The 19,940-nt window shown below is 42.8% G+C and overlaps 1 protein-coding gene across 1 annotated transcript in view; it reads right to left on the bottom strand.

Moving 5' to 3' along the window:
• The window catches only part of pde11al (phosphodiesterase 11a, like), a 392,598-nt gene that overhangs the window by 144,625 nt on the left and 228,033 nt on the right, over window positions 1-19,940 (bottom strand). The window contains exon 7 of the mRNA XM_038797237.1: window positions 1,124-1,199. Coding sequence (XP_038653165.1) covers window positions 1,124-1,199 — 76 coding nt within the window. The remainder of the gene's footprint in view (window positions 1-1,123; window positions 1,200-19,940) is intronic.

Here is a 19,940-nt window from a genome sequence, read left to right as displayed (position 1 = left end):
AGTTTAATTCAAAGGTTACAGTTTGACTAGTCAAATGATCTCAGGTAACCAGTTTTCAACTTTGATTTCACACCAATTCTTCCAAACGTAGGACGTCGTTTTGTCCAGACTTCGAAATGTGCGAGTAACGGTGCCTGAACTCCAACACAAACTATGATAAGAACTGTGACAAACAGGATTCACTGCAATCGTCCTTTAAAGCATCAATACCATCCCAAAAGCTAGAGTAAGAGTGTGGGCATCTATGCTAACAATGTAAAAAATATTCTGATGTTACACTGATAGTAAGAGTGCAAACTGACTACAATCTTTTGAATGCTCACTCAACAGAAAAATACTTAGTGCAGACTTCGCACACAAGCTTCAAGAAATCCAGCTTTGCATAGTAGAAGCCCCTAATAACCATTTGTCAAATCTATCCTGCTGTATTATATTTGTACATGTTTTATTGACTACCCATTTTGTGTGTGTGTGTGTGTGATTCTTTCAGTGTGATATACATTCCCATCAGTGTCATGGTCTCTTTTCACTTAGGCAGTGATGGTGTGAAAAATAATTCACTTTATTAAATGACATTTCCACTTTCCATAAAAAAATAGTTGTCTATGCATATGGAACAAGAAAATAACATTTAAGATAATTGAAGGTTTTTCGTAGAATTCCTAAGACGCCAAGATCAACTTCAGCACTCCGGCTCAATCAGCTCAATCTGTACCAACCAGAGCTGACATTTTCCTGATCTGAACAGCTGACTTACTGATTAGATAAAGCCAGCAAGACAGTCAGAATCAGTCCCTCCACATCCACCCCTTCCCATGACCTCTCCCCCCACCCCACCCCCCTCCACCACCACCCCAATACTCTCCAAAGTTGTTTCTGGATATCAATCGGCATCAATGTTCTTGTGCAGAAATTAGAAATGAAAAAAGGAAATTGCATTATGTTTTCAAAGTGTGGCCTAAATTTGCACCTTGTGTAGCTTTGCTGGAAAACTACAGCTACTTACAGACTATTCACATTTGTCCCAGTATCATGGATGCACATCCTGAGGAGGAAATCAGCATAAAGGCCATTTTTTTGTCGATAAAAACATTGTTAAATTTATATCTGTGTCTCCACTCACCAATGATCTGATGATTACTGTTCCAGATGGGAACACAAAGCACTGAGCGAATGTGAAAACCAGACATCTGGTCTGCCTGAAAAGTAAACAGGCAGTGAAAATACGAGGATCATTAACAATTTATTTTTCCAGAACATGAAAGACACTACACTATCTTTAAGCCAAAATTTATTCCCCAGTAATGTTGCCTGATTATTTTGAAACTTTGATCAGATAGCAAATACTCTTGCTGCACACTTCAAAGACGTTTAACTCTTCCTTCTCCAACTCTTAGCTAAATTTTATGATCGAGACTAAATAAGTGAAGCCACTCTGATAAGCAGATCATTATAATGCTTGAATTTATAATGGTGCCTTATCATATGTAAACATTCCAAAGCATGACAGATTATTCCTCAAGTGCAGTAACTGCTATTGTGTAGGCAAATACGGTAGCTCTGAGCATCACCAATATCACACAAGCAACAATGAGATGAAAATATTTTGGTGACTCTGGTTAACTGAGAAATGATAGCTAGGACAGCCCCCTTCTGTTCTTCAAATGGTGTCATGCAATTTCTAATGTCCACCGGAATGCTATAACTGATAGAACAAATTCAGTTTTAATAACTTTTCCAGAATGACAATGCAGATACACCATAAAATGTCAGCCTAGCTGATGAGTTTAAACCATGGTTTAGGTGGCAGGAACCAAGATAGCAACATAGGTCCAGAGGCAACATATATTTAAAAATTGAGCCAAGCTAACACGTCTTGTAATAGAAGTTAAAAATTGAAGCTGGAGGATTTTTTATTATTGTTTTAATTCACATGTAGACAATTATTTTACATCAGAAGTAAGTAAAGCACACTGCAGACTTATTTAACTCTAGTTTAAATGTGTTAACTTTTTGCAAATAATTTCCTCATTTGTTTTTCTTGATTTAATTGTATCCCTTTTCCCCAAATGTTTTTTTCACAAACTGCCTAATGGACACGACTGCATATCCCCTGTGGTTGGGAGCTCCTCAGCCACAAACTAGTCCAACAGATCATTTGATACAGTAATTACGCTGTTAGACATAATGCTGTAAATTAGCCCATTTCAAATCCAAATGGCATTTACATTTGAATTTTTAAACTTGCAAAATGTGGATATTCCAAAGTACACAAATAAATTCGGCAACACACCAAGAAAAGCTGGAAAATATTGAAGAACTACATGGGAGCTCATCAAGGCTCATCTCTCCAGAATGACTGGAAGTTGGTCAGACATTCCTCGCTCCCCTAAATTACAACAACCTTAAAACTTGGCTTTCCTCTAATCGCACTAAATTCTCAACGTATAAATAAAAGTATGACCATGTTTTCTCTGTACTGAACAGAAGTCTGTTATGGGTGTCACTGTTGGCATTAAAACAGACCTGGAAAAACCTTTTGCTACACTTTAGAAAATACCATTATAGGCATTGACTAAAATCTCAACAGGATATTGTCCTTTCTAATGTCTGCATAACCATTTAAAAAACAATATGGGGCTGGATTCTCCGCACCCCGGTGCCGGAATCGCAGCCGGCACCGGGAATCCATTTCCTCGCACGGAATCGGGACCACCGCCGGTTCCCCGATTCTGTTGGCCCTGAAAAGCGGAGTACTCTTGCCTCCCATCACCCACCGAGGGCCATCGCTGGAGGCCCGGCCCACCATTTTCCGCCTCCGACCAGCCAAAGTCCCGATGGCGTGGATCTAACATGGTTCTGTCAGTCGGGATGCTAGCGTGGCAGCTGTGGACTCAGGCCATGGCCGCCCAGGTCGGGGGCGGGCCGATCGGAGGGCAGGGGGGGGGGGCCTTATATGCGGCCGGGCAATGTTCGGGCGGTCAGGGTCGGGCGCGCACCCGATAGGGGGGGCTCTATTTTTAGGGTCCTGCTCTGCGGTCTGTGTCCGCCATGGAACATGGTGTGGTGACGTCCAGTGCCCATTCTTAATCTCACCCAAGCTACACAAAAATTAAAAAGTTTGCTTTTATGTAATGCTTCATCACATTTCTCAAAAAAGTCTCAAATTGTTGAGCTGGTTTAGCACAGTAGGTTAAACAGCTGGTTTGTAAAGCAGAACAAGGCCAGCAGCGCGGGTTCAATTCCCATACAGGCCTCCCTGAACAGGTGGTGGAATGTGGCGACTAGGGGCTTTTCACAGTAACTTCATTAAAACTACTTGTGACAATAAGAGATTATTATTATTATTATTATTATTAAATGATTTAGTGTAAAATGCATGTCTGTGAAACCTGAACCAAGTTCCTATAGTGCAGGTAAACACACCAAACATTTTTATATAACCATGTCCCACAAACTGTATTGAAAAACCAGTCAATGAATTGTAGGGTCATAGAGGTTTACAGCATGGAAACGGCCCTTCGGCCCAACTTGCCCATGCCACCCAGTTTTTACCACTAAGCTAGTCCCCATTGCCCGTATTTGGCCCATATCCCTCTATACCCATCTATCCCATATAATTGTCGAAATGCTTTTTAAAAGACAAAATTGTACCCACCTCTACTATTGCCTCTGGCAGCTCGTTCCAGACACTCACCAACCTCTGTGTGAAGAAATTGCCCCTCTGGATCCTTTTGTATCTCTCCCCCCTCACCTTAAACCAATGCTCTCTAGTTTTAGACTCCTCATCTATTCCCCTTATTATTTTATAGACCTCTATAAGATCACCCCTAAGCCTCTTGCGCTCCAAGGAAAAAAGTCCTCGTCTATCCAGCCTCTCCTTATAACTCAAACCATCAAATTCAGGTAGCATCCTAGTAAATCTTTTCTGCACTCTTTCTAGTTTAATAATATACTTTCTATTAAAGGGTGACCAGAACTGTACACGGTATTCCAAGTGCGGCCTTACTAATGTCTTGTACAACTTCAACAAGGCGTCCCAACTCCTGTATTCAATGTTCTGACCAATGAAACCAAGCATTCCAAATGCCTTCTCCACCACTGTCCACCTGTGACTCCACTTTCAAGGAGCTATGAACCTGTACTCCTAGATCTCTTTGTTTTATTACTCTCCCCAACACCCTACCATTAACTGAGTAGGTCCGGCGCTGATTCCATCCATCAAAATGCATCAGCTCACATATATCTAAATTAAACTAAATTGTCTTGGTCAAAAAAACAGCATTGTCCAGGTTATCTTCTGACAGTGTTGCAAGATCTCTAACATCCACCAGTACTGATAAAAGGTGCCTCGGTTTGAATTTTCATTCAACTGTGCCACCTCTAACAATGCAGATCTCCTTTAGCGTTAGCCTAAGTTATAAAACCGAGAACTGAATCCACAACTGTCTAAGCTCACATTCCTGTCATTTCATCTCTGGGTCAATAACTACACAGAAAATTAGACATTTATTTTGTTAAAGAAGAAATTTGGGGGGATATTTTTCCAAGTACTGGGGCACTTAAACTTATCATTATGGCATGCCAGAGGCAGCACGGTGGCGCAGTGGGTTAGCCCTGCAGCCTCACGGCGCCGAGGTCCCAAGTTCGATCACAGCTCTGGGTCACTGTCCGTGTGGAGTTTGCACATTCTCCCCGTGTTTGCGTGGGTTTCGCCCCCACCACCCAAAGATGTGCAGGCTAGGTTGATTGGCCATGCTAAATTGCCCCTTAAATGGAAAAAATTAATTGGGTACACTAAATTTATTTAAAAAAAATAAATTATGGCATGCCAGGAAATCACGGGTGTGATGCCTGTGATTGTCCATTCATAGGGGAAACGTACAAAATTCCTTTGTCACTCAGTAAATTTCCCCCTTTATGCAGACCACATATTCCCTATATATGTTTGTTTGCTGACTTGTATAATGCCAACTAATACCTCTGGTCACTTTGGTCCAATTTTTGTTTTTTTCTGTGAATATATGAAGAGATATATTAACCTTTAATGTTTATGTAGAGTACCTTGGTTCAGGTTCAGTATTTCTTCATGACTGAACACCTCGTCCTGACTGTATGGCTTTAATCACAGATGGAGCAGCTGCTTTAATATTACATAGATTTTTCTTCATTTGCAGCAGCTAAGTCTCTGAAGGGTTGTAAAACCTGGCACCAGGATTTTGAGCAGGAATTTGGACACAAACACTGACATCTCTCTTTGTAATCACTGCTACATCTCTTGCAACTGCGGAAGTCGTGATCTGATCGATGTGGCATCACTATAAATTATACGCTGTGAACTCTCACTGCATCCAGAATGGGTGAGGGATGCTCAGCTGTGCACTAAATAAATGTGAAAGTCTGAAAGAGAGCCTTTGAACCCTATATTCTGAAAAAACCTTTGTTACTATGGTGATCTGCTTTTTGGGTCTAATTTTTTTTACGGGTACAAATTGTTCTGCACATAATAAAACAACATGTCAAATACATTTACTTGTGCACGATACCTCAGTGCTGAGGGTCTGGAAGAAGCTTTCAGTGCTCATTGATTCATTATAGGAGGAGATTCATTCTGTAGCTATTAGTTTCTAGATTTACAGTGGCACTCTGACTGACTCAGGTTCTGCAATCTTTACAGTGATGTATATATCCAAACTTAAATTCAGCTATACAGAGAATGCTGACTTTGCGTCAACGCACTGCCACCCTTTGATGCCTGGAGAGTGTAGATCGTGGGCTGGATTCTCCAATTTTCAGGCTATGTCCTGATTCCAGAGTGGGAACGGTGCCATTTCAGATCAGGTCATCTTTTGCTACCACTGAATATCACTCAAATGAGAGATACAAATTTACTAACGGACTTGAACATTGCAGCACAAGAAGGCTATGACACTTGTGCTCCTCCTATGTCAAATTTGTCACAAATGTTCTCTGTCGGTTTCTTGATTTGGCTGCCATAATTTTAGCATAGACGACCAACAGGCCAGTCTATAGGGGCACGGTAGGACAGTGATTAGCACAGTTGCTTTACAGCTCCATGGTCCCTGGTTCGATTCCCGGCTTGGGTGACTGTGTGGAGTTTGCACTTTCACCCCGTGTCTGCGTGGGTTTCCTCCGGGTGCTCCGGTTTCCTCCCACAGTCAAAGATGTGCAGGTTAGGTGGAAAGGCCATGCTAAATTTCCCTTAGTGACCAAAATGTTTACGTAGAGTTACTGGGATGGGGTGAAGGTGTGTGCCAAGGTAGGGTGCTCTTTCCAAGGGTCGGTGCAGACTCGAAGCGTCAAATCGCCTCTTTCTGCACTGTAAATTCTATGATTCTATGATCCGGGATTTCTGCTGATCTAGGAGCCAACAGGAGAACTGTCTCCATCCGCTCCACCAGCCTGACCACCTGCCGTAAGGAAATTCCCAGCAATATATTTTAGGATTCATAATGGTCTGGAATTTGCTGAAACAAGTAACAGAATGTGATTGACTATTATTAATGTGCAAATTAGCCAACCACACGATGAGAAAGCAGTGTATACGTGTGTGTCCCTGTGTCCCCAAATTGCATATCGCCATGGGTTGCTGGACAATTTGTGCCGCTTCCAAGTTAGCTTCCCATAAATGGCATGTTACTCTTAATTTCCCTAAGTTTCATGAGATTGCTGCATTTATACATTTGTTGCCCACTTAACTCGCAATAGAATGTTAGGTTCAACGATTGAAAAGGTCAGTACTGTTCGAACACTGCAATGATTATGAAACACTGCCAATCAGCCCCTCTGGCTCAGAAAGTTAACAATAAAAGGAAGGAAGTCTCATTCCTTCAAATAGTGAACTGTTGGAAATTTCAGAAATTCTTGCAAGGTTGCAACACCATGCGGACATTTAACACCAGTGGATTGCAGACCTCAAAATGGTCGAGATTCATGTTTACTTTCTATGTCCGGAAGATTCTGGTCAGAGTTTCAACAGGCTTTTCACATTAAAGAAAAAGAAAAAACTATTGGTATCTGATGTTTGCAGCAAGTTTGGAAGCAGAGGAGCCCTGAATAATCATGTGAAAAGGTATCATGGGAGTCTCCCTTTAAGAATTGTTTTTGTCTGATCACATGGCTTTAGTGATGTCATTGTGCAGGGGGCTGGGCTGTGGCTCTGGGAGTTGATTTTACTTTTGCTTTGAGTTTGAACTGGTTTTGTTCTGCACAGGTTGAAAGAAGGTTTTTATTTTTATCTGCATTTTAAAAGCTGTTTCCAGACTGCATAATAACTTGAAAAGAAATAACTGCTTTCTGGAAGAAACCTGCTGTTTTGGAAAGGAGACAGAGCATCCATACCAGGACTTGAGTGCTATGCGCTGGGCCACACTTTTGAAGAGGGTTTTCTGTTTTATGGGATCTTGTTATTAAATTGGAACAGCTAATGGGGGAATTTATTCAGGGTTATACATAGGGTACTGAAGATGTGTGGGGTATTTATATTAGGAATTGATAAAAATGCTTACTGTGTGTGTTTATAAAAATGTTAACTAAATTCATAGAATGAACTTTGTTTATGGCCTCTGTTGAATAACACCTGAAAGGCATTGTAACACCTAAAAGGCAGTGTACATTGTAACCAAAATCAATAAACAGTTGTCCGTTGTAGGCCAGGTGAACTCCATGATATACTAAACCCTGAAGTTTTCTAAACCCTGGCCCATAACAAAGAAGCAAAAGCAAAACAAAGGCTAATGAACATGAAAGTGTGAACACAAATCATTGAAGGTAGCCATTGATGGAATCAGCTTGCTATGATCATGTTTGGGTAAATTACCATTGTCTGAGAACATATAGTGAAAAGAGAATGGTATTTAATGTACTAAAGACCCAATCTAATTGAAATGATAAAAATGCTCCATCTATCACTGACACATCTTCACAAGAGTTCACAACACACAAAGAACTCATTTAGAAAGTGGGAGAGTAGTTTAAATTATGTAAGAGTCCAAAAACGTTAACTGTGTATGGATCCTGTAGATTGATGACCAGTTACTCAAACATGGGACGAGATTCTCCGTTGCCCGACACCGATCTCGTAAATCGGCGATCCGGCGGAGAATTGACTCCGACGGCCAAATCGGGGCCAGCGGCGGTTTGACGCAGATCAGCCATGCTCCGCCCCTTCGAAATGGCATTGTCACATCGTGCGCCACTGGAACAACGTTGGTGCACAACCGGCAGGCCCACCCACGATGCTTCACCCTCGATGGGCTTAGTTCCTGAACGTGCAGGACACGTGTGGTCTCAGCAGTCGGGAACCTGGCGTGGCGGCTGCGGAATGTGGCCAGCACCGCCACACTCGGCCGGGATCCGTGTCGCCGGCTGGTGGGGGTTTCCGTGAGGGCTGGGGGAAAGGGTGGGGGGAGGCCAGCAAGTGGCCTGTGGGGTCGCAAGTGGCGGGTCGAGTCCGTGCAAGGCCGGCACCATGTTGTACGGCGTGACGGCTGCAAGTCGTCACCGTGCGCATGCACAGCCAGGGAGCAGGCCATTCTTCGGCCGTTTTTGGCACAGGAGCCAGGAGTTTCACCCGGCGTCGCTGCTAGCCTCTCACCAGTCCCGGAATCGATGAGGGTTCGCCAACAACTTCCCAGTTGTAGAACTCATGCAGATTCGCCATTCGAGCTGGCACTTGGACGCTGAAACGGAGAATCCAGCCCATGGACTTGGCAAGCTGATTCCGGGTCCATTGTTTACTTCACATGGCCTCTGTAGCTGATGATGTGTAGAGTTCTGTGCAGAGTCAGTTGGCAACAAATAAAGGTGTGTCGGTGAAAAAGGAGCAGAACTTTTGCCTCTTCATACCACAGCATTTAATATATCTAAAAAATTTGTAGCAGAGGATGGTTGCTGTGTAAATGTGAAGGGTTAAAAGATACAATTTTTCCAGATCAAACCAAGGAGTGAAAAAAAAGGGATATATAGCTGAACCCAGGATGAAGATGGCTGGATATGACTATCCTCCCTTATTTTCTGAAAGGGAATCATACGACCAATGGAGAAGTGCGGTAGGTATGTGGACTAAGGTGACTGCTTTAGGAAAGAGAAAACAAGGTATGGCATTGGCTCTTTCTTTACCATATGGCAGTAAAATCCAAAACAAAGTGCTTTCTGAGCTGGAGTTGGAAGAGTTAGACTCAGAAGAAGGTCTAGCAACTTTACTAAATTATATGGATAAGATTTATAAGAAAGATGACTTGTTAAGTGCTTATGAAGCATGGTTGGATTTTGATAAGTTCCAGAAAAAGGAGGATTTATCCATTGAAGACTATATAATGGAATTTGGCAGACTATATAAAAGGCTGCAGAAACACCACCTAGAATTTCCACAGTCTGTGTTGTCCTTTAAATTACTTGACTGTGCTAGAGTGAGCAACATGGATAGGCTCCTGCTTTTGACAGGAGTTCAGTTTAAGGATAACAATACCTTATTCGAACAGGTGACACAAGCTTTAAAAACATTTCTGGGGAAACATTCGATTCCAATGGCTCTGATGACCCAAATAGGTCAGCCGGCAATAAGGCAGAATATGGAAGATACACTACTAACAGGATGCCAAAATCGTATGGCTACGAACAGGCCTAAAGACTATAAAAGGAGACCGAGAGAAGGAAATGATGAAGACAGAAACCCAGTTAGAACCTACAATAGGAGGATGAACCCCAGAAATGCATGGGGCATGATAAATCGATGTTTTCGATGTGACTCTCAATACCATTATGCTTTCAACTGTCGATCTCGTTATGATAGAGCATTTGAAGCGACACATGACACGGAAGAGTCAGAAGAGGAAAAAGATAGTGACCAGAAAGAAGGCATTGTCCTATTAACAAGCTGTTTTACGCAGGTAATGAGGGTGTTGGTTGCAGAATCCTTCAACTGTGCTGTATTGGACAGTGGCTGCACATCTACTGTGTGTGGGATTGACTGGTTAAAATATTATCTGGACTCCTTGGATGCTGAAAATTGTAACAATGTTAAGGAATTTAAAAGTACCATAAGTTTCAGGTTTGGGGATGATAATACTTTGAAGTCGCTGAAAAGAGTGGTGATCCCTTGCAATATTGCTGGAGTGAATCATTTCATTAGCACGGATGTTGTATCAAGTGAGATATCTTTGCTTCTGAGCAGACCGTCGATGAAGAAAGCACACATGAAGCTGGATATGGAACAGGATAAGGCAACAGTTTTTGGAAAGACGGTGGACTTACAATTTACACAGTCCGTGACACTATTGTATTCCATTATTGACAAATAATATTTCAAGTAGAGTGGTTAAGGATGTGTTAATGGCAGTTGAAAATGGAACTTTAGCTGATAAAAAGCTGGTTGTAGTAAAACTGCATAGGCAATTTGCACATCCTGTCTCCTCGGAGGCTGAAAAATTTATTAAAGGATGCGGGGTAAGGGATGACGATTATACTAAACTGATAGAACAGGTTAGTGATCGCTGTGAAGTTTGCAGGAAGTACAGAAGGACACCAGCACGACCGATAGTAACCCTACCTTTGGCCAGGAATTTTAATGGCATTGTGGCCATGGACCTTAAGATCTGGGATAAAGCAAATAATATATCTATTTTGTAGATTTAGCAACCAGATTTAGTCAATCAACGATTGTACAAAGTAAAGAAAAGAGAGTAATTCTGGATCAAATTGTGGAAAAATGGATTGGGACAGGAATGGGTCCACCAGCAAAATTCTGTACGGACAATGGGGGAGAATTTGCTAATGATGAGTTTAGGGATATGTGTGAAAACATGAATATCAGAGTTATGAACACGGCTGAAGAAAGCCCTTTTAGTAATGGTGTCTGCGAAAGATGACATGCTTCAGAAAATTTTGGGAGATCGACCAAACTGCACGCTAAATTCAGCTTTAGCATGGGCGTTTCATGCAAAGAATTCATTGCAGATGGTTGGGGGCTATAGTCCTTATCAATTAGTGTTTGGTAGAAATCCTAAAATTCCCTCCATTTTGGATGACCAGCCTCCAGCTTGGGAGGGGACTACAATTAGCTCAGGTTTTGCTGAACATTTAAACGCGTTACATAGCAGTAGAAAAGGTTTTTTGGAAGCAGAAGTCTCTGAAAGAATTCGCAGAGCTTTAAGACATAATGTACGGCCATCAGATGCCGTTTTTCAGCAAGGAGACATGGTATACTATAAGAGAGACAATTCTAATGAATGGAAAGGCCCAGGGAAGATCATAGGCATAGATGGCAAAACAATTATTTTGCAACATGGTAATCAAACTGTTAGGGTACATTTATCAAGGATAATGGGTACCGATTACAAATTTTCAAATTTAGACAGAGCAGACAGACATGACGAGGAACCAGAGTCATCTGGTATGCATGTGTTACAGAACTATGAGGACCAGTTAAATGATGTAGACAGGGTTTCTGTAGAGGAACAGGACACTTCTGATACATTAGAACAGGCCATTTTTCCGAAAGGGCAACTGCCAAAGGTTGGTACAAAAGTGACATACTTGCTTGAAGGGTCTAGTCAATGGAAGGATGCAACTGTTATTAGCAGAGCAGGGAAGGCCACTGGAAAGTATAAACATTGGTTGAATGTACAGCATTCAGGGGAGGAAGTTAAGATAATGGATTGGGAAAATGAAGTTCAAAAATGGAGGGCACAGAAAGGCAGTGCCAGTTCAGATAGTACATCGGATAGTGAACAGGTTCTCAGGAAAAGGTCGAGAACTATTGAAAGGACATCCCGCTACAGAAGGGAAAGATCAAGCAGTAGCAGTACAGAACGAGATACCAGGTGGGAGAGGGGACGTAGTTTATCAAGATCTCGGAACAGGAATAAGACAATGAATACTAATAGAAGTAGAAGCCCACCGGCGCTGAGGACCCGGGTTTGAATCCCGGCTCTGGGTCACTGTCTGTGTGGAGTTTGCACATTCTCCCTGTGTCTGCGTGGGTTTCGCCCCCACAACCCAAAGATGTGCAGGTTAGGTGGATTGGCCATGCTAAATTGCCCCTTAATTGGAAAAAAAAAATAATAATTGGGTACTCTAAATTTATTTTTTTTTAAAAGAAGTAGAAGCCCACATACACGTGAGATTTTGGTGGCTTCAAATAAATTAGATGAAAAAGTTATCAAATATGCTAAACAGCAAGAATTGCATAGTTGGAGTGAATTTGGGGTATACACGGAAGTACCGGTTAGGGGACAAAAAGCTCTATCCCACAGATGGATTTGTACAGAAAAGATTCTTCCAGATGGAACTAATAAGGCAAAGGGCAGGCTTGTGGCAAGGGGATTTGAAGAAAACTTAGAATATCAGGACTTAAGGGTAGATTCACCTACAGCAGGAAAGGTTATTTTAAAGATCTTTTTGGCTCTATAGCCACAAAGGCATGGGAATGCAAATCGAAAGATATAAAAGCTGCTTTTTTGCAGGGGCATCAGCTCCAGAGAGACATTTTTCTCCGTCCTCCTAAAGAAGCAGCTAACACAGAAGGGGTACTCTGGAAGTTGAACAAATGTGAATATGGATTAAATGATGCATCTAGAGTGTGGTACTTTTCAGTAAGGTCAGTCTTGTTAAAGTTAGGATGTTGCCAGTTGAAAGCAGATCCTGCAATGTTTTACTGGCACTATAAAGGAAATCTTGCTGGTATCTTTATGATGCATGTCGATGATTTTTTGTGGGGTGGGACTAGTGATTTTGAAGCTCTTGTAACCTCTGGTTTGAGGAAAGAATTCAGGGTTGGAAGTCAGGCTTCCGGTGCATTTAAATATATTGGACTGGAAATCGGACAGACTAAGTTAGGGGTAACTTTACGTCAGCAATCTTATTTGGAAAGCATCAGCCCAATAGCAATTAGTCGTGGCCGGGTTTTAGAAAAAGACGCAATGGTTTTGAAGATAGAAAAAGAGCAATTGCGAAGTTTAATTGGGCAACTGGACTGGTTAGGTAGACAGACTAGACCGGACGTGAGTTTTGATGTCTTAGAGTTGAGTACAAAAATGAATGATCCCAAAGTGGAAGACATAATAAGAGCAAATAAAGTGTTGGGCAAACTAAAAATGCAGGTGTGTTTTGAAGTTCCCGGTTTTAGATGATCTTAGGCATTTGAAACTCGTAGTTTTTTTAGTGATGCATCCTATGCAAATTTATGTGATGGAGTTTCAAGTGCAGGAGGTTTTATAATTTTCCTTTTGGGGAACAATGGTAAATGTTGCCCTCTTGTGTGGGAAACAAAGAAAATAAGGAGAGTGGTCAAAAGCACGTTGGCTGCTGTGACGTTATGCTTAGTGGAAGCAGTGGATATGGCCTTTTATATAAGTCAGATATTGACAGAAATTTTGGGATTAGGGGATTTGGGTAATATACCTATTGACTGTCACATTGACAATAAATCCCTGTGGGAAAATGTGCACTCTACTAAAAGTGTCAATGAAAAGAGGTTACGGATAGACATCCAAGTTTGAAGCAGATGTTGGACAGAGGGGAGATAACAAAAATTAAATGGGTTGACAGTAGCTATCAACTGTCAGACTGTTTTACGAAAAGAGGGGTTAGTTCACAGAAACTTTTGGATATTGTGAATGAAGGGCGCCTGTTTCTGTGAATGTTTGTTTTTGGGGGGAATCACGTGTGTGTTTTAGTTTCTTGAAATTTTAATTTCTTGAAATTTTGTTTTTACCCAATTGTTTTTTTTCTCCAAGGACGGGGAGACTGTTAAGTAATGGGTTAAGAGACATTCCAATTAGTTGTCTCTTTTATGTTAAGTATCTAATAATTGACACTGATATTTAAAGGGACTTCAGGTGGCCTCTGTAGCTGATGATGTGTAGAGTTCTGTGCAGAGTCAGTTGGCAACAAATAAAGATGTGTTGGTGAATAAGGAGCAGAACTTTTGCCTCTTCATACCACAGCATTTAATACATCTAACACAGGCCACCCCCGGACCGATCCCCAGATAGTGAAAAATGCTACTTGGGCACCTTGGCAGAGGCACCCGGTGGGCACTTCAGGGTGCTAAGGTACCATCCTACCCAGAGCCCGACCACCCAGGGGGCCCCAATCGCCTGGGAGATCCCCCTCTAAGTTCCAGTACACCTGGTCCACGTTGATAAATACCACTACGAACTGGCATTCGCCCAGGGTCTCCGAGGGATGGGGTTAGATCCCGCGCCTTGGGTAACTCTGGCGAGTGCATATTCAGGTTTGCCTTACTACACACTGTTATACTACTATGCTTGGTAATATGTTGTATTCTTTATCCTTTCTTCCAGAATGATCCGATGCAGTGTTGAGAAAGAATGTACCAATTAAATGATTGAAACAAAACAAATTTATTATTACACTACCGATTAAATGAAGCTCGGACACTGTACTGAGCCACAGATAATAATTAAATGATATTGAATCTGTCCTACAGTACTCCATAATCTAAATAGTCACTAACTACACTGCGATCTAACCACGTGTTAACTCTATCTACTCTAATCTTCTTCTTATGCTTTCACCATGCTTTCTCCTTATGCTACTCCCAGAATTCCCTCAGAGTCTGGCTTAAATACAGATAAGTGGCATCGCCCTCAAGTGTCTGATTTACACAGAGATGTAATTATTAATCCTTCACTAACCTGACCATGTACATATCATTACACACACCTGAATATGCAGATTTAGGTCCAGCCCATTGTGGGCAGGATTCAGATCGCAAGGCCTCGCGGTATCCCATTCAATCGCACGAGGCACAGCGAGCCACATTTACTGGCTGCATCGCTCCCCAAGCCGGGTGTGGCGTGGCCATTAGATTTGCCCCATTATTTTATTTAGATTGGGGGTTAACTATAATAAATACTTTTCTCTTTTATATAAAAACTGACAAGAAAACCTTGTCTTTTACAGTCATAGCACTTTGCCAGTTAAGCGCTCACTTAATTAGCAAGCAAATTCTTTAAAAAATATATTTGTTTTGATTAATTGAGTGGTGGAAAAGGGAGGGAAGCCATTCTACCACTTCTCAACAGACCGAAGCAGGATGTAGAAATGATTCATGAAAATTGTTCTAGGGTGGAAGAACCTCAGTTATGTGTATAGATTAGAGAAGCTGTGGGTATTCTGTTTGGAGAAGGGAAAATTAAGAGGGGATTTGATAGAGTTGCTCAGAAGAATGAAGAGCCAGGACACAGTAGATGGGGAGAAACTGTTTCCCTTGGAGGAAAGATTGAGAACCAGAAGGCAGTGATTTAAGATAATTGGCAAAAGAAGCAATGGCGATAGGTAACGAGTGCTCAGGATCTGGAAGGCACTGTCTGAAAGTATGGTGGAAGCAGTTTCAATGGTTTTCAAAAGACAATTGAACAATTATCTGAAGAGAAAAGATTTCTGGGCTACAGTGAAAAAGTGGTGGCGAGACTACGAGTTGCATCGATAGTAATCTTTATTAGTGCCGCAAGTAGTCTTACATTAACACTGCAATGAAATTACTGTGAAACTCCCCTAAACGCCACACTCCAGCCCTTATCCAGGTACACTGAGGGAAAATTCAGAATTCACTAACAAGAACATCTTTAATGACTTGTGGGAGGAAACTGGAGCACATGGAGGAAACCCAGGCAGACACAGGGAGAACGTGCAGCACAGACAATGACCCAAGCCGGGAATCGAACCCGGGTCCATGGCGCTGTAAAGCAACAGTGCTAACCACTTTGCTACCCAAGAACATGGCAGGCTAAATGGCCCCCTTCTGCGCTGTAACCATTCTATAATTCAATGGGCTGGATTACAGACAGTCCCAGAGGAAAGTGTGCTAAATCTACAATATCGCTGGGGCAGGACCGGCCCCAGTGAGGGTGTTGAGATGACTGGGGTGGAGATCGCAGTGGGAGGATTGCAATCATGCTAGCACCACCCCCATACCCCCCCCAAACCTTGCCTGACGCCAACCCATGTTGACTTGGGCGTCCTCCTGCCGGCAATGAAATAGCAACATTAATGGGAAGAGACCTCATAAAGTTATGGGGCGGAATTCTCCGCGAACCGGTGGGGTGGGCCACTCTGGCGCCGAGGAGTGGCATGAACCACTCCGGCGTCGGGCCGCCCCGAAGGCGCTTGGCCACACGCCAACCGGCGGTGCCAAAGGGCCTCAGTAGGTGTATGCACGGGAGCGCCAACGCATGCTGGCGTCATCCCAGTGCATGCGCAGGTGGTTCTTCCCCGGAAAGGGTATGGCAGAGGTTGACAGCGGCCGGTGGTGAGGGAAAGAGTTCCAGAGTTCCCCCACGGCATAGGCCCGCCCGCAGATCAGTGGGCCCCGATTGTGGGCCAGGCCACCGTGCCCCCCCCCCGGGGCCACATCCCCCTGCGCCCCCGAGCAGTCTGCAGGCTGCCCGTGCAGCCAGGTCCCATCAGTAAGGACCTGTTGTGATTTACGCCGGCGGGATCCGCCGAAAACATGCGGCCACTCGACCCATTGCGGGCTAGAGAATCGCCAGGGGGGGCCGCTGCCAGCAGTTACTGACCGGTGCGCCGCAATTCCCGCCCCCTCCAAAACCCCGGTGCCAGGGAATTCGGCAGCCGGCGGGGGTGGGTTTCGCGCCGCCCCCGGCGATTCTCCAACCCGGCGGGGGGCCGGAGAATCCCGCACATGAGCACAGAAGGGCCTCGTTACACCCAAGGGTGGTGGACACTTAATGCCTCCGCCGGAAAATTTGGGGACAGGCAGGTAAACGATGGGCAGGCTACGTGCTGCATATTATGAGCCCTGTACATCTACAAACCCATCTGCCGATTGGGGAGGATAAAATCTAGTCCAAAAATTTTCAGAGCACTCTTAACAAACAACTAATAATCATTTAAATTAACAGTGATTATTGTGTCCAATTTAGGATCAAATTTTGTGGCCTTAGCCTTTTAAGGGCATTGAAGATGTTATACGATGCGATATGTGGGGTTCAAATTTCTTAAGAAACTCATCAATTTGTCATCTTGAATGCTTATTTGCATCAATTTACAAACATACAAAATAAGAGTAAAAGTAGGCCATTCAGCCCACATATAGAAGTGTTAGATGAGCACATCTTGGTCCATCTTTCCAATTAAGCTATTGATTTGGAAGAACGAACAAGGTGGAAACTCATCCTGGTGAAAATCTCAAAACAAAACTGTTGGCTTAAATCCATAGGCATTAGGATTTGTATTAGAAGCACAAAGGGTGAAGCGAGAAGTCTTGCTTTTATACAAAGCATTATTAAGGAATGGAACACTTTACAAGGTGACTGCAATAAGGGCAATTATGGAAGATAACAGAGAATTGGATAAACATGGGGAGCAAAATATATGAAAAGGAAAGAAAATGGGATTAAGGTGGACATCTCCGAGTTGCAGCTGGCAGTAACAAATGCACAATGGGCCAAGACGAGCCCATTTTGTGCCAATGCAAGGTTCAGTATTTACTTGTGCAGTAAAAATTAACTGAGCTGCACTGAATGGCACCAAAGTAAATTATGACACATTTTTCAAAGAGCCTATACACCTGAATACATTCACAGAAATAGATCTGAATACTATATTGGTTTAAAGCTGAAGGCTGAAATTAATGATCGAATGACAAATTAATTTAATTAACGTCAAATTAAAGATTAGACCTGAAGTAAAGGTTAAAGCCATTTATACAAGGAAGAGAACTAATCACAATTTAATGCATATCGGGGTCATTTTTGCTTTAATACGTCAGATCATGGTTATCAATTTATGGAACCAGTCGAATTTACTGACAGGATGGCTCAGATTTTGTTCTAATCACAACAGCTCTATTACAGGTAAATCTGACAGCAACGTCTGGAGTCTGCACATGTGCAATTAAACTGAGAAATCCAGAAGTTGCTGTCAGACATGTCCTCCTGTTGCAAATGATGCGCTGCTGCAGTCTTTGCCAATTGATTTTGTACTGAAATGACTGTGATGGTATGCGTTTGGGGCACTTGCGTATTAATTTCACATTAAAAATGGTTGAAAAAATTAGAGTTTTTGTGTTCAGGGTTAAGTGAAATTGTAATGATATGTGATAAGGACTGAATATTTGGCCCCAAAATATAATTTTACAAGTGTGGAGTGTAATCGTTTATGAGAGGGAGATTAAGGCCGGAGAGTATAAATAATGCAAAACATCTGTGTGTGTTGTCTATCCATAGCCCACATTTTCATCCCTGCATCAGGTTCGCCGAGTGGGGTGACTTCCCTGCTCAGCAAACCCGAATTTTAAAAATGGGTGGAATTTTTGGTCGGGCGGAGAGGGTTTGCAGACAAAGGAGTCTGGTGGGTGACCCCAGAATTAATTCACAGGCCACCAGATGTAGTGACATGCTAGGGCATGGCCTGCCTCTGCGCCCTGACATGGTGAATAAATAAATAAAATATTTAAACACCAAAAATATCCCTCCAGCCCTTACCCCTTATCCATATACGCACTCCCTATGCCCCATCAATGGCAAGCTATGTCAACTCATGCTATTCGTATAACCTCATTGACCCCCATACCCCTATGCCAACTTAGTTATGCTTTACCAATCCGCATACATCCTATGCCAATTTAGTGCCAACTCATTCCAACCCATGCCCCACCCTTTGCCCTTGCCCCTTCTGTGCCAACTCACCTAGTATCCTTGGACAGTTCCTCGACAGCTTTGACATTTCCTGGATAGCTTTGGCAGATTTGGCAGCTCATTAACATTTCAATGAAAACTACACAGTTCCTGGACATTTCCTTGACAGCTCAACAGATTTTAGACAGCTGGATAGTTCCTGGAAATTTTCATGACAGCTGGAAAGTTTCTGGACAGCAGGAACGTTCCTGAACAGCTGAACACCTCTTTTACAGCTTGACAGTTCCAATTAGTTTGTTCGTTAACACACAAAATGTGTCTTAACTCTCCCATGGGGTGCCTTAACTTTCCCAGAAAGTCTTGCCTTTCCTATAGAGTTATTGCCCTCTCCCAAAGGTGTCCACAAACCCTATCCAAAGGGGTGCCTCACCTCCCCAAATGGGTACTCTGGTTATATAAAAGAATCCACAATGTTCCAACCTCCTCTTACCTCTTCTAATCTACACACTCTGGATTCCAAACTCCTGTTCTTCCCAATTCCCACTTCATCAGAGGCAGCTGGTGATGTAAATGTTCAGCTGCCTCTGCGAGCCCCCATGGGCCTGACTCTCGTCCTGCCCCTGCGAAGATGGGAAAAGCTGGATTTTTGACCATTTCCAGGATTTGTGCAATCATGGAGAGGCTTCCCTCTTGGCAAAAATCCAGGCCTATATATTTTATCTCACTCTCTTAATCCCATCTGTCTTCCCCAATCTTTATTTCACTTTCCGTACATGTTTTAATTCAAATTTATATTTTCAGCTTCTGCTGTTTCGTGCCCTACTTATAGATACCACAGGTCACCTGCAGAAGGTCCTGCACTGAAACAGACAAGTGATTTGCAGAGAATTTATGCTGCTAAAACAACATATATCACTTGTGAAGCTATGTTATTTTTCTACTGAGAGCAAATGCAGGCCATTGTGCTATATAGCTTTTTAAGGCATAAACTTCAAATGCCCATTAACTCATCCATGATATTACTGTACAAATTCCAAGCAGAATGTGTAGCTGCATGTAACTGTGGAAACTCCTACCTAATAGTTCAATGCGTGCTGGGAAATGCATCAAGATCTTCCTCTTGATTTTCTTCCTGCGTCTGGAGACATACTAAACAGACAAAGCATATTACGCATACAGTTTTCCCGAAAACAGAAAGCTAGCCTCTCCCCAGATGCTATAGCTTGAGGGGTACCAATCCACATCAAGCATAGCTGACCAGAAGACTCTCCCACTCTTACCAGATGCATCAGG

Source organism: Scyliorhinus canicula, chromosome 5, assembly GCF_902713615.1.
Source record: "Scyliorhinus canicula chromosome 5, sScyCan1.1, whole genome shotgun sequence".
Lineage (NCBI taxonomy): Eukaryota > Metazoa > Chordata > Chondrichthyes > Carcharhiniformes > Scyliorhinidae > Scyliorhinus > Scyliorhinus canicula.
The sequence above is the reverse complement of the archived record's forward strand: the minus strand, read 5'-3'. Positions and strand labels throughout refer to the sequence as shown.